At 38.2% G+C, this 12,500-nt stretch overlaps 1 protein-coding gene across 1 annotated transcript in view; it reads right to left on the bottom strand.

The window, feature by feature from the left end:
* The window catches only part of LOC122814350 (T-box transcription factor TBX6-like), a 201,636-nt gene that overhangs the window by 112,248 nt on the left and 76,888 nt on the right, over nucleotides 1-12,500 (bottom strand). Inside the window, exon 2 of the mRNA XM_044086936.1 lies at nucleotides 5,682-5,794. Within this exon, the coding sequence (XP_043942871.1) occupies nucleotides 5,682-5,794 (113 nt within the window). The remainder of the gene's footprint in view (nucleotides 1-5,681; nucleotides 5,795-12,500) is intronic.

The raw sequence follows: 12,500 nt of genomic DNA, 5'->3' as shown, positions 1-12,500 counted from the left end.
GCCAGATTATGGAACTTTTTTCCACTTCCTCTCAAACAAACCGACAACTGTGTATCTTTTTAAGCACTAACTGAAACAACATCTCCTGGATTCTTGATTATGCAGCTGCACTGCACCTGGCTGGCCTCTCTATTCATTTGCTTTGTACACAGCCAACTTTCTCTCATACACTATACAGTGTTCATACCTTTCGACCTCTTAGCGCAAGAAATCTGGACAAAGTCTAAAATTATGGGAGGACAAAGGCCCAAAAATAGGGACAGATTTTAAATATTGCTGTTATAAACTTAGAAAGTTGCTAGAATGACAGTTTTTGTATTTACATGCATTTTTGAATGATATGAAGTCTGTAACTTAAATGAATGCCATTATTTAGTGACTTCAATCCTCAGTGATTTGCCAGAAAACAAAAATTTTTTGAGGAACAGACCAAAAATATGAGACACAAATCTGGAAATTCTGTACACTTGAGAGGTATGACGGTGTCTCCTGTCCCTCTCTTATACTTTCCTACTATGTTTCCTTAGAATAAAATCACTGTATTCGTGGGGCAGGTAGGCCCACTGGACAGACAGTCCCTTTTTAAGAACAATGTCTGACTAAGTGGTTTGCTCAAGGTGACACAATAGACAAATGAAGGCTGAGGGAATCAGATCCAGTAGTAGAACTACAACTCACAACCTTAACCTCTGTGCCAACTGCCAGACCTCCATAGGAGCTGTATACAAAAAGGTTACTGTCACTCTTTCTACTTCACTTTTCCCACTGTCCTGCATCACCCACTCTCACATATGCTCACTTCTGTGACAACACCAGTTCATGTTACCAATTACTCTAATAACCAAGTATTTCTATTCTCTTCACTTTCCTTTCCATATGTATATGTTCTGTTTTATCTGATACGTCAAGTCACGCGTATACTACTTTGTAAGATTAAAACATATTTTAAATTGTATAGAACTTTATTTTTTGTGCTACATTTTTCTACTATGAAAAATGCTGTTACATAAATAGATTGTAAGGAACTTTTCTCCTCAGGCCTACTTTGAAAACAGGCACCTCACATACCCAGCCAGATCATCCCGGTAAACAAATTCTTATAAATGAACAAACGAATGAATGAATGAATGAATGAATGAATAAATAAACAAATAAATAAATAACGACAGTACTGTCTGACTTTATTGGATAACCAGAGGTATACATCATAACTGTGATGTGATCTTTTCCACAAAATATAAAAAGAAATGCCATTTCAATCAGAAAACTTCTCCAATGAGACGGGTAGTATTCACTGAGCTCAGAGTAAGCCATTTTATTGAAAACAAATAGTTTTACGTCATAAAGTGACTTTTTTACTGATTTTAAGCCATTCGGCTCTACAAAACAGAACTTTTGTCAAAAATGGCAAAGTTTAACCCATCAGAGACATTTGACTTCTTGAAAGCATTTGGCTGACCTGCCTGGATGCAAAGGTTTGCATGATTTAGAGTAGCAATGAAGCTGAGTAAAGAAATGGAACAAATTCAGGTAATCACTTAGTGGTACTCCATGAGAAAGGAGGTGGAAGTAGCATGTGGTTCCTTTTCATCCTCCGAGGGTAAAGTGCTATATATGAATCAGTAATTAATAGGTTTATTGTTGCCTCACAGCAAGAGGTTCTCCCGTTCGATTCTCGGCTGGAGTGCGGGGAGTGCCTTCTGTGTGGAGACTGCATGTCCTCCCTGCGGTTGGGTGAGCATTCAAAAGACATGCGTAAATGGGTGTGCCTTTGTTGAAGGTTGAACATTGAGCTGGCACCTCGGCGTTCGTCAAAATCTACTGCCAATCATTAGCGGACCGGAGTTCCGCTGTGACGACCCCTAACCAGGAAAAGCTGAAAGACAACAACAATGAACATTTTGTGCCAAGAAAAGACATTTTATTTATTTATTTACTTATTTATTTTATTAATGCTTTTAATTGTCTTTTTTTTTTTACTGGGGAAAGTCCAACTATGCATAAGTCCCATTTTCAGCTAAGGTCCAGGTAGAAAAGATCCACATAAAATACATTCTTACAATGTAACAACAGCATCAAATTACACATTTGAAGCATTATTTTGTAGGTAATATTGAGACATGAATAGTAAAAAACATTTATCATGTACATTAGAAGTTATATTATCATACATAAATCAAAGGCATGTTAAGATGTAATAGCAGGACATATACGAACAGTAATAATGCACATAGGTTCAGGTATGCATACTGACATAAATGAGGTGTCACTAGAACAGGAAACAGAAAATAGAGGAGAAAATGGAAGGGTATAAGCAGAAAAAACAAGAAAAACAAGTAGAAAGAGTTTAGCGAAGTAGCTGAGATAGCGGCAGATAATAAGGAGATGAGGAGGGTAAGGAATTACCAGGAGAGGATTATGGGTATAGATTAGTTGGAGGAGCAGTTTGGGTGTGAAACAAAGAGACAAAAAAACAAAGGATAAGAAAGGTGGGAGAGTCATGGTGATAGAAAGATTGGCAATGGAAGAGAAAACAGAAAGAAGGTGGGTTTTGTCAGGACTGCAAAATGAGCACAGCCACAAGGACATTAGATGTTGTTTTAGTTTGTGCTTGAAACTTGTGGTAATGTTGTCTTGTTTTAGGTTGGGTGGGTGGGGCAAATTATTATGCATGAGAGAGAGCATGCTTCTACAAATGCGTATAACCCAAAGAAGAAGGTGTTGATGCTTTTGTAATGAGCTTGTATGAACAAGCCAAAAGTCATGAGTTTAATGGAATGAAAAATGAACACATTAGAATTGTTTTTGGGCTGGCTGATGTCAAGTGTCTCAAAAGGTACAACATGAGGTAAGTCTAACTTTATAAAAGACCATACAGATCACCAGAGAGCTGGCAAATGATGTGTATGAGAAAGAATGCAGAAAAAAAGCAAGTTAAAAAGAGCTGTAATACCCGTCAATGTCTTGCAGTTGGCACAGACAGTTAAAGCTGTGAGCTGTAGTTCTTGTAGTACAAGATTTACTTCTTTCTGCCCTCACTTACCGACTGTGTGACCTTTTGCAAGTTACTTAATCAGACATTGCTTCTAGGTCACCCCTGAAAATGAACCGTGTGTCCAGTGGGTCTATCTGGTTAATGGATAAGTGTTATTATTAAGATAAGCTAATGCATTAGAAGCCAGGTTGAGTGTGGATCCAGGTAACAAATTCAAAATAAATAGACTTGGCAAATGCATGAGGATGGAATAACCATTATCATGCTTAGTCAGAGCAGTGCAGAGCTGTAGTTAGACCATCTGACAACCCCGTTAACTTAAAGTTGAGGACTGAAAAAAAAGTGTTTTGCACTCCTTTAACTGCAGCAAGCTGCTTGCTGCAGTTGTAACAAGCTGTTTGCTACAGCTGCTACCACACACTTGTGCACAGAGCACTTCATCTATGTCAGCAAATGCAGTATCTGCATTAGTTTAAGAAGCTGCAGCTTCATAAGTCAATGCTACTACTGCACTTGCGTACCACCAATACCTGCCAGTCATGCTCCTTAACAGCTTGCACCCAGGGCAGCTGCCCCATTTGCCTCTTCCTGGTTAAGTGTTCAGCATGTATCAGAAGTATAAGAAATGGAAAAAGCTGGAACATGCTGTTCTCCTTTTGTAGGACAAAGCTAATTAAAGCTACTTTTGCGAATGAAAATGAGAATGATGTTCAGACTGCATGTTTCCTGGGTTCAGTGTACACAATGTCGAATATTGAAGCAGACGTGCAAACGAAATTTCCTATTCCTGGAACTCAGATGAGTTTCAAAATAGACACTGGGGCCAGTGTTACTGTGATATCACCTGCTACCTATAGACAATTCTTGAAGCAAAGACAGAAATACACAACCTTGCAGGTAAACGTAACTGCACTGGAAACTTTCTAGCCATGTTGAGTGGAATGGTGTAAGCTAACTTCTGGGTTTATGCACTGGATATCCTTTATTTAAATAATGCATTCAACACAAATATGGCATGAGATGAACATAACAGGCAGAATAAATTAAGTCAGTGTGGATGCCTTTGGCGAAGTTGGTCTGTTTAGTTTTGAATAGATGCATAGCTAGGGTGGGGCGAAGGGGCAGCTGTTCTGGGTATAATGTGTTAGGGGGCATGACTGGCAGTTCCTTTTTTTTTTTTATTTTTTTCTTTGCACATAAATGTGCAGGACAGGACCAGGTACTAAATGAGCCAGCTATGGCTCTGGTTGTGAACCAGTTAAGATTAAATTAAAGCCAAACACTATTTCACGTGCCTTGACCACATCCAGAACAGTATCATTTCCTGCACTGTCTAAAGTAGAGGCAGAACTCAGGAGAATGCAAAGCCTTGGCGTAATAGAAAATATAACTGAACCAACACACTGGGGTGTACAAATGGTCTCAGTAATAAAGAAAAATGGCAATGAACAAATGTGTGTTGACTTGAAAGGCTTAATGGTGCAGCTGTACAAGAAAGACAGTTTCCAGTTTCAGACTGACTACAGGTTCCACTGATAAATTCCTATGATCTAGACAAAGTACTGCCTTGATGTCAAAGACTGTTAAAGAAACTAAGAGGATTCAATTCTATGGCAATCCATGTCTCTGGAAAACAGTCATAGCCATTGTGCTAAGCAAAAAATCCTATATGTGATCAACTTCTGTCAGATACCAATGAATATATTGCATGTCTACTGACACTAGAAAACATGGTACCTAAACTAATCTGAGAAGGTTCAATTCCACAGCAATCCATGTGCCTGGAAAACTGTTTTCCACAATAGATGCTTCTAGTGGACGTTGGCAAACACCTTTAGAGGAAGATAATAAAAAAATGATGACCTTCATTATGTCAACGGGAAAGGATGAGTCTCTTTCAAGAGGCTACAATCTGACATGATTTCAGCACGTGAAATCTTTCATTGCAAAATTTGTAACTTGCTAAATTGGCATGATGGAATTTGGTCCAGATAAAGAGATATGATTTGAGGTTAAAAAACAATTCCTGGGTTAAAGTTCAAATAAGAGAAATGCTGATTTTGAAAGACTGAGCTTAAGTACTTTGTTCTCAGCATCATAAGAGTTAAAGAAATAAGATGAGATGCAAGTAAACTGAGAGCAATAGCTGTACTGCAGAGTCCATATTGTGTAACTCAATTAAGACAAGCCCTAGACATGATTAACATCTTGAGCAAATTAGTGCCAGATTTTTCAACTGTGCTACGTCCTTTAACCAACTTGTTAAAGAAAGTTATATCCTGGTTGTGGGGAAATCCTGACCAAGCTTTCAATGGAGTGTAAGAAATACTAACAACAGCTCCAGTGCTGCCATACTATGATGCCACCAAACTGACAATTGCGAGTACGGATGCTAGCAGCCATGGCCTAGATGCAGCATTACTTCAAGTGGATAAACAAGTGTTATGTCTTGTTGTTCAGAGTGCTAACTGATGCTAAAAATAGATAATTACAGATTGAGAAAGAGTGTCTTGTAAGTGTGTGCACATGCAAGAAGCTCTCAAGGTACCTATTAAGACTTAACAGTTTCCAAATTGAGACTGACTGACCACAAGCATTTGGTTCCACTGATTAATTCCTGTACTGCCTCAGTGACAAAGACTGTTAATGAGACTAAGAAGGTTCAATTCCACACCAATTCATGTACCTGGAAGACAATTGGTTATAGCAGATGTGTTATCTACAAATCCTATATGTGATGAACTACTGTGAAATACCGATGAAGACATGTGCTGAGCAGAATGACAACCAGACAAGTGACTAACAACACATTAGAAAAATTAAAGCAAGTTACCAGAAAAGACCATGAGTTGCAAGCTGTTATATGCCTGAGATGGATGGTCAAATTGCTGGATACAAGCAAAACATCATATCCAAATGGCCCTTCTTTTCAGATTTAGCCAAGGAGCATTATCTGGTTAAGTGATTTGCTCAGACAGCAGTAAATGGGAGGCTGGAGGAATCAAACCCATTTAATGGAAACAGCTCATTAAGAGCTTGGAGCCTTAATCCTTTGTACTAACTGACAGAGTGTGCTATACATGAGGTGCACAACTATCAGAGTGCAATGACTTATTGCTGAATTAAGACAAAGTAGTCGCACCCTCATCAAAGCTTACTGAAGTGCTACATCAAATACACAAAGGACAACTTGGTCTCACAAAATGAGAAGAAAGGGTTAAAATGTCAGTATGGAGACTAAACATCAACCAAGATATAGCAAAGCTTGTGTCAAAGTATCAATTTTTCATTGACCGCAAACCATTAGAAAGAAGACAGACATTAGTATTGACACTGTTACCAAGTCCTTGGAAAAAGGTAGCTACTGACTTGTGCAAGTTTGAAGGAAAAATGACTTCATAGCAGTGAAATATTACTTTCATGACATAGAAATAATTTGTGTACTAACTCTGACTAACCAGCAAATAATACATACATACATAAATACAAATGTTTCAAGCACGGGCATTAAAGCCCTTCTAGCTTGCCAATACGCCAAAACACTTGTTCCCATAATAAATGTCCAGGCTGTTCTTAAAAATATCTAAACTAGTACTTGCTTTAATGTAATTTGGTAGTCTGTTCCAAGCATCAGCTACTCTGTCAGAGAACCAATTAGTACACTTCTCATTCCTATAAAATCTCTACATAGGTTGTCTGATGATTCTCTAGTACTTTTTGTTAACCCCAAACATTCCCAGAGGTAGTGTCCCTAAATGCCCGATATACCTGCATAAGATCTCCTCTTAGATATCTGTAAGAGACACTGTACATGTTCAGATATTTTAGTCTTTCATAATAACTTAGATTTTCACATCCATGGATGCCCTTGGTATATTTCCGCTGTACTCTTTCCAGTTTATTCATGCTTGTTTTCCTATAAGGTTTCCATATTGTTATTCCATACTCATGTTTGGGGCTAATGTAACTAACAAACACTGACTTCATTATGTTTGTTTTCCTAGACTTTATAAATATTTTTATACAACCTATAGTTCTATAACTATCATTAGCCAATTAGCTGATATGATTAGAAAAACTCACAGCTGAATCTACCCATATACCCTGGTCCTTAAATTAGTCTACAGTTTCAGTCACTGTGTGCTGTATTAAATATTCACCTTTCAGTTCATGTCTCCCAAATCTCATATGCTTAGTTTTTGATGTATTTATCAACATATTATTCTCCTGTGCCCAAATCGTCAATTTAGTCAAGTTATTTTGCAGACATGCCTTATCTGTAACACATGTAATCAGTTTACCCAATTTCAGGTCGTCAGCATAATAGCAGGTTCAAGACCATGCTCACATTATATGGATTACCTATCGAACTAGTTATAGCTAATTGTACACAGTTTGTGTTGACGAGTTCTAACAATTTGTTGACATCTATGGTTTTACTCATATTATGTCAAGTCCACACTATTGTCACTCAAACAGAGCCAGAGAGAGATAGAGAGAGAGAAAGAGAGAGAGAGAGAGAGAGTCAGAGACAGAGAGATAGAGCAGTGCAAAGAATAAAACCATCTTGAGACAACCTGATCCTCATAGAGCTTTCATGCCATATTGAGCTGTAACTTAGTGCCCCAGGAATAAACCCATCTCAACTAATATTTGGAACACAAGTAAGGACTAACGAGAGAATCACTCAATCCTTGTTCTTTTTATTTCAAATATAGTGCACCTTTGCACAAAGATGATCATACCACCCAGTGCTTTAAGTGATCACTGTCCAGTATTTTCATTTTGGTCTTTTCAAACAATGAAACCTACACCTCAAACTATTTACAGACCATAAAATAGCCTTACTTGATCAGCAACTAAATAACATAAGTTGGTCATCACTGTACCTCCTCAATGATCCAACAGCAGCCCTAACACTATTTGTAAATATTCTTTCCATGATATAAAATTCATTATTTGCCATTCCAGAAAAAAAGAAGAGTATAGAGAGTAGATTTGTCATTGGCTAACAAATGATATAAAAACATCATGAAACAGGAGGACAGTGCTTGGTCACTATGAAAACAAAACTAGCAAGACGAAAACTTAGAGCGTAACTATACCTTTCTGAGAAAACAAACTAGAATAGCAACAAACTCAGCAAAATCCTTCTGTACAAATTTAACAATGGGCAGCCTCAAGAAACTCCAAATTATTCTGAGAGGAATTAAAACAACTTACAGGATATTCTACATGTGCTGTAAGAAACAGTTCTTTCACTAACCTGACCAGTGATAATAGTCAGTTCCTTATCTCATTTATTCAAGACATAACCAATACAGTTACTAACAACATCTCCAGAGCTTTACTTAATAGTTATGCACAACTCGGTCTTTATCCCATTGCTAAATATGTAACCATCTTCCAATTCAGAGAGATCTGTACAAAACAAATATTCTACCAAAACCTCAAGAATACCCTTTCAAAATCCTTTATACTCCACACAACCATATTAGTGTAAGCTGCAGATAAAAATCTCAAAATTATTAAGACACATTTTCAAACTGCACTTACCACAGGAATAGTACCCCCACTTAGAAACATGCCATCAGTATCCCCCTACCCAAAGTGCCTGCACCCAAATCACTTAAAGAATTTAGACTTATTTCTATACTATACTATATTCACTCACAGAGATATTTGAAAAAAGAAATCTTTGCAAACAACTTCTCAAACACATAAATGACTATTGACTGTTGTCAGGGGAACAGCATTATGTCAGAAATGCCTTTAGCACTAACACAACATTACTTTTAGTAACTGACTCAATATATTGCAACATGAACTCTAGTCTATGTATTGCTTATATATTTGTAGACATGTCCAGAGTATTTTAAACTATTAATTATGACATACTTTTGTCAAAATTAGCAAAGTTTAACTTTGCACAAAATACTTTTGGTTCCAAAGCTACCTGGAAAACAGGACATTCCTGATATTTGATAATAAGCAGTTTTCGGATAAAGAGATCCTTGATGCAGGCACGGCACAAAGATCACTACTGGGACCCCTACTCTTTTCTTTCTTCAATAATGACCTGTCAGAGAAGGTCTCATCTCTATATGTCACCCTATATGTAGACGATATTCCTCTTTTGATGCAGATAAATGTATTCCTAAACTACAAACCCAACTAGAGTTATCTTTCTCTAAGCTATACTAATGGCTCACAGATAATAAGCTAATGACAAATCACAGCAAAACTAACATTGCATTATTTGCATCCCTGCATGAATTACAGCAATTAACTGATATCAATATTTATAAAACAAAATAGCAAAAGCACCATAATCCCCATAGTCAGTGAATAAGAGTACCCAGTAACCCTTAATTCCTCCCTAAACATTTCTACACGCACCTGTGTAATGGCTAATAATGTCCTATCAATGAAAATCTGTTATAAAATCTCTCATCTAGTCACACCCACAGAATGCACAGCCATAGCTAATAATATGCTATACAAACTTAAATATGGCTGCCCCTAATGACATTTCATTCTACCCATAATCCACAAAGTCTACAGTCTACAGTAAAAAAGTATGCAGATTTGCATAACTAGCAGATGCATGCAGCCATCAGTGCAATATTCTATAAAAAGAAGGTTGGCTGCCTGTGACTGAAAGAGTGATCCAATTTCTGGGCACCCTTATATTCAAGATATTAAAACTAGGCTGTTGTCTCCCTTTGAAAAGAAAACTCCCATTAAGATAGCAGATATATACTTTAAGAAACTTATAATATAACACCATCATGTTAAGCAGACCACCTTTCAAGACTGTTATGGCTGAATTGGCATTCTTCCAGGACAGGTCCAGAATTATGGAATAAGCTCCCAACTGAAATTAATTCTAAAGAATCTCTCCCAGATTTTAAAAAGGCATTAAATGCCCACTTCAAAGAAGAAGCAGCCTGCAAATGCTTCAGGACACTGGATGAGCCATTATTACCCAAGATGCCAACACATGTCTACTTTGAATCTGCCTTCTAATTATAAAAAATATGTCTGTGGCAATTGAAATTCTACATATTGAATTATATTGTATATAATTGTAAAGTGCTGTAAACTCTGTTGGCAGCAGTGTCGACACCACACACCCATGTCACCACGTGGCGACCAGGGCAGGGAGAGTAACAGAGAAGACCCGTCTGATTCCGAACAGTGGATCACTCGGCTTGTGTATCGATGAAGAACACAGATGAAGGACACATTGATCAGCAACACTTTGAATGCACTTTGTAGTCCTGGGTTATGTCATCTGAGGGCCATTGTACCTTCAGTTACCCCTGGATGCCCTCGGAGGGTGAGGCTGGGATGTTGTGGGGATCCTGGAATAGTCCCGAATCCCTGTCAAGGTGAGATTTAGACAGAGGAGCCCTCTGTCCCCTGGGCTGGGAAGTTGACCGTCTGTGCCATGTAGGTCTCTTTCCTGGGCCCCATGTATCCCCCACAGATGAGAGGGCAATAGGGTATGTCCAGCCCACTCCCAGAGGCTGTTGGTGGTCCACCACTTAGCTCCCCTTTCACGGTGTGCAGAAGGATGTGCCCCCTGTCTTGTTACTATACCCTGGGTGGTGTTCAGTAGCCCTACTCCCACTACCGGTGTCCTAGGGTGGCACACCAGTTCCACATGTGTGATGATAGGTGTCCATTGCCACCCCTGCACCAATGACCAGTTTGGAAAGTGCCCTCAGATCACACATGATTACTGACTGAATTTAAGCATATTACTAAGTGTAAGAAAAGAAACTAACGAGGATTCCCTCGGTAATGGCAAGTGAAGAGGGAAGAGCTCAGTGCCAAATCTCTGCTTGGGCGATGAGCACAGAGACATTTGACATATAGAAGTTTGTCTCCCTAGTGCCACCCTGGAGTCCAAGTCCTTGTGATCAAGGCTCAGCTCACAGATGGAGTGAGGCAAGTAGTTGGCCCTGGCATGTTGGGATCAGGTCTTCTCAGAGTCGGGTTGTTGGTGACTGCAGCCTAAAGTGGGCAGCATGTTCCATCTAAGGGTAAACACTGGCACAGGACTGATAGTTGACAAGTTCCATATAGGAAAGTTGAAAAGAACTTTGATGAGAGAGACTTCAAGAGGGCATGAAGCCATTCAGAGATAAATGGGTGGGGTCTCTTCGCAGCCCCCCTGGATGATTCAACTCCTAGGTTGTGACTCAAAAGGTGTCTTTGGACCAGCCCACTTACTCAATTAAAAAACAAATAAATAATAGAATTAATACCAGAGCCTAAAGTGTTTGTATGACTCAGTTTAACAAAATGCCCACCAAGCTAACTCTTTATATAAAAAGTTCTATGACAAAAGCTACTCTGCCCAACACTAGCTATCCATCACCCAGGCTAATGAGTATACCTGAAGTTAGACGGGAAGAGCAAATAGGGTATAACAGGTATTGCAGTTCAGAAAACTAGACAACTGAGGCCCTACAAGGTGCAAAGCAAAGATTATGCCATAGTTACATGAAATAGGAGACATATTCGAGCAGTTCCTGCTAAGAGTCAAGCCAAGTACCATGTTCCAGAAACTAAACCTGAAGTACTTAAACTCAGACTAACCAAGTTCACATGTAAAAGAGTGTTTCTTTTCCCACAAAACCATTACAACACAATATCTGAGACAGGGATGGAAGTTTTAAGTATGCATTGTACGCTGATAAATCATGTGCCATTCAATCAAGTATGTTCTTGATTCTTTTGAAATTGCTTTGCAGACTGACTCTATGGATAATACTCCATTATAATTGATTTTCTAATAGTGTCCTTTTCATAAGTTCTAGTTCCTGTTTCTGTGCACAGCTGGAAAGAAGCTAAATTATTGCTTCATTGCCAGGACTGTAACAGAGTAATCTGGTCAGATAAGTGACTGACAGTTTTTTCTTATTGAGAACTTTTGCTTAAGTAAGTCAACTTCAGGTATTACTGTATTTTTGGTTGATAGCATTCAACAATGTTGAATGTAGCATTGACAGAATCAGTCCAGTATGTTGAGTGCATGTGCATGGTTTGTGCATCTACCCTTACTTCATAATTTCACAAAGAGGTTTCTCTTTCCTTATATGTGATGGTAAGTAATGTATATATAATGTAAACGAAAAAACGAGCAGGCAGCGGATCCTTCAACACTTTATTCTAGTTTTATTATTGTAATATAGATATGCTTGAATTTGTATATGTAACCATAGATTCTTTAAAGTAGCTGCATCTCATAATATCTAGTACCTAATGCCAGTGTATTCATGATCACTGAACTGATCACATCAGTTTTTTTACTATTCTGATATTTTGTACAGAATAAAGTTTATCATTTTTGTTAAAATGCTACTGTATTTGATATTACTAGGTAACCAGAGGTACACATCATGGCAGTATCTGTATTGTTTGCTGTCTGAATTTTACATTTGGTATGAAAACCACATGTTTTGTAGTGTATTTTAATGCAAGATAATTCATC

The sequence above is a fragment of the Protopterus annectens genome, chromosome 10.part0 (assembly GCF_019279795.1).
Source record: "Protopterus annectens isolate FY-2018-M chromosome 10.part0, PAN1.0, whole genome shotgun sequence".
NCBI lineage: Eukaryota > Metazoa > Chordata > Ceratodontiformes > Protopteridae > Protopterus > Protopterus annectens.
This window is presented reverse-complemented; position numbering and strand designations above follow the sequence as displayed.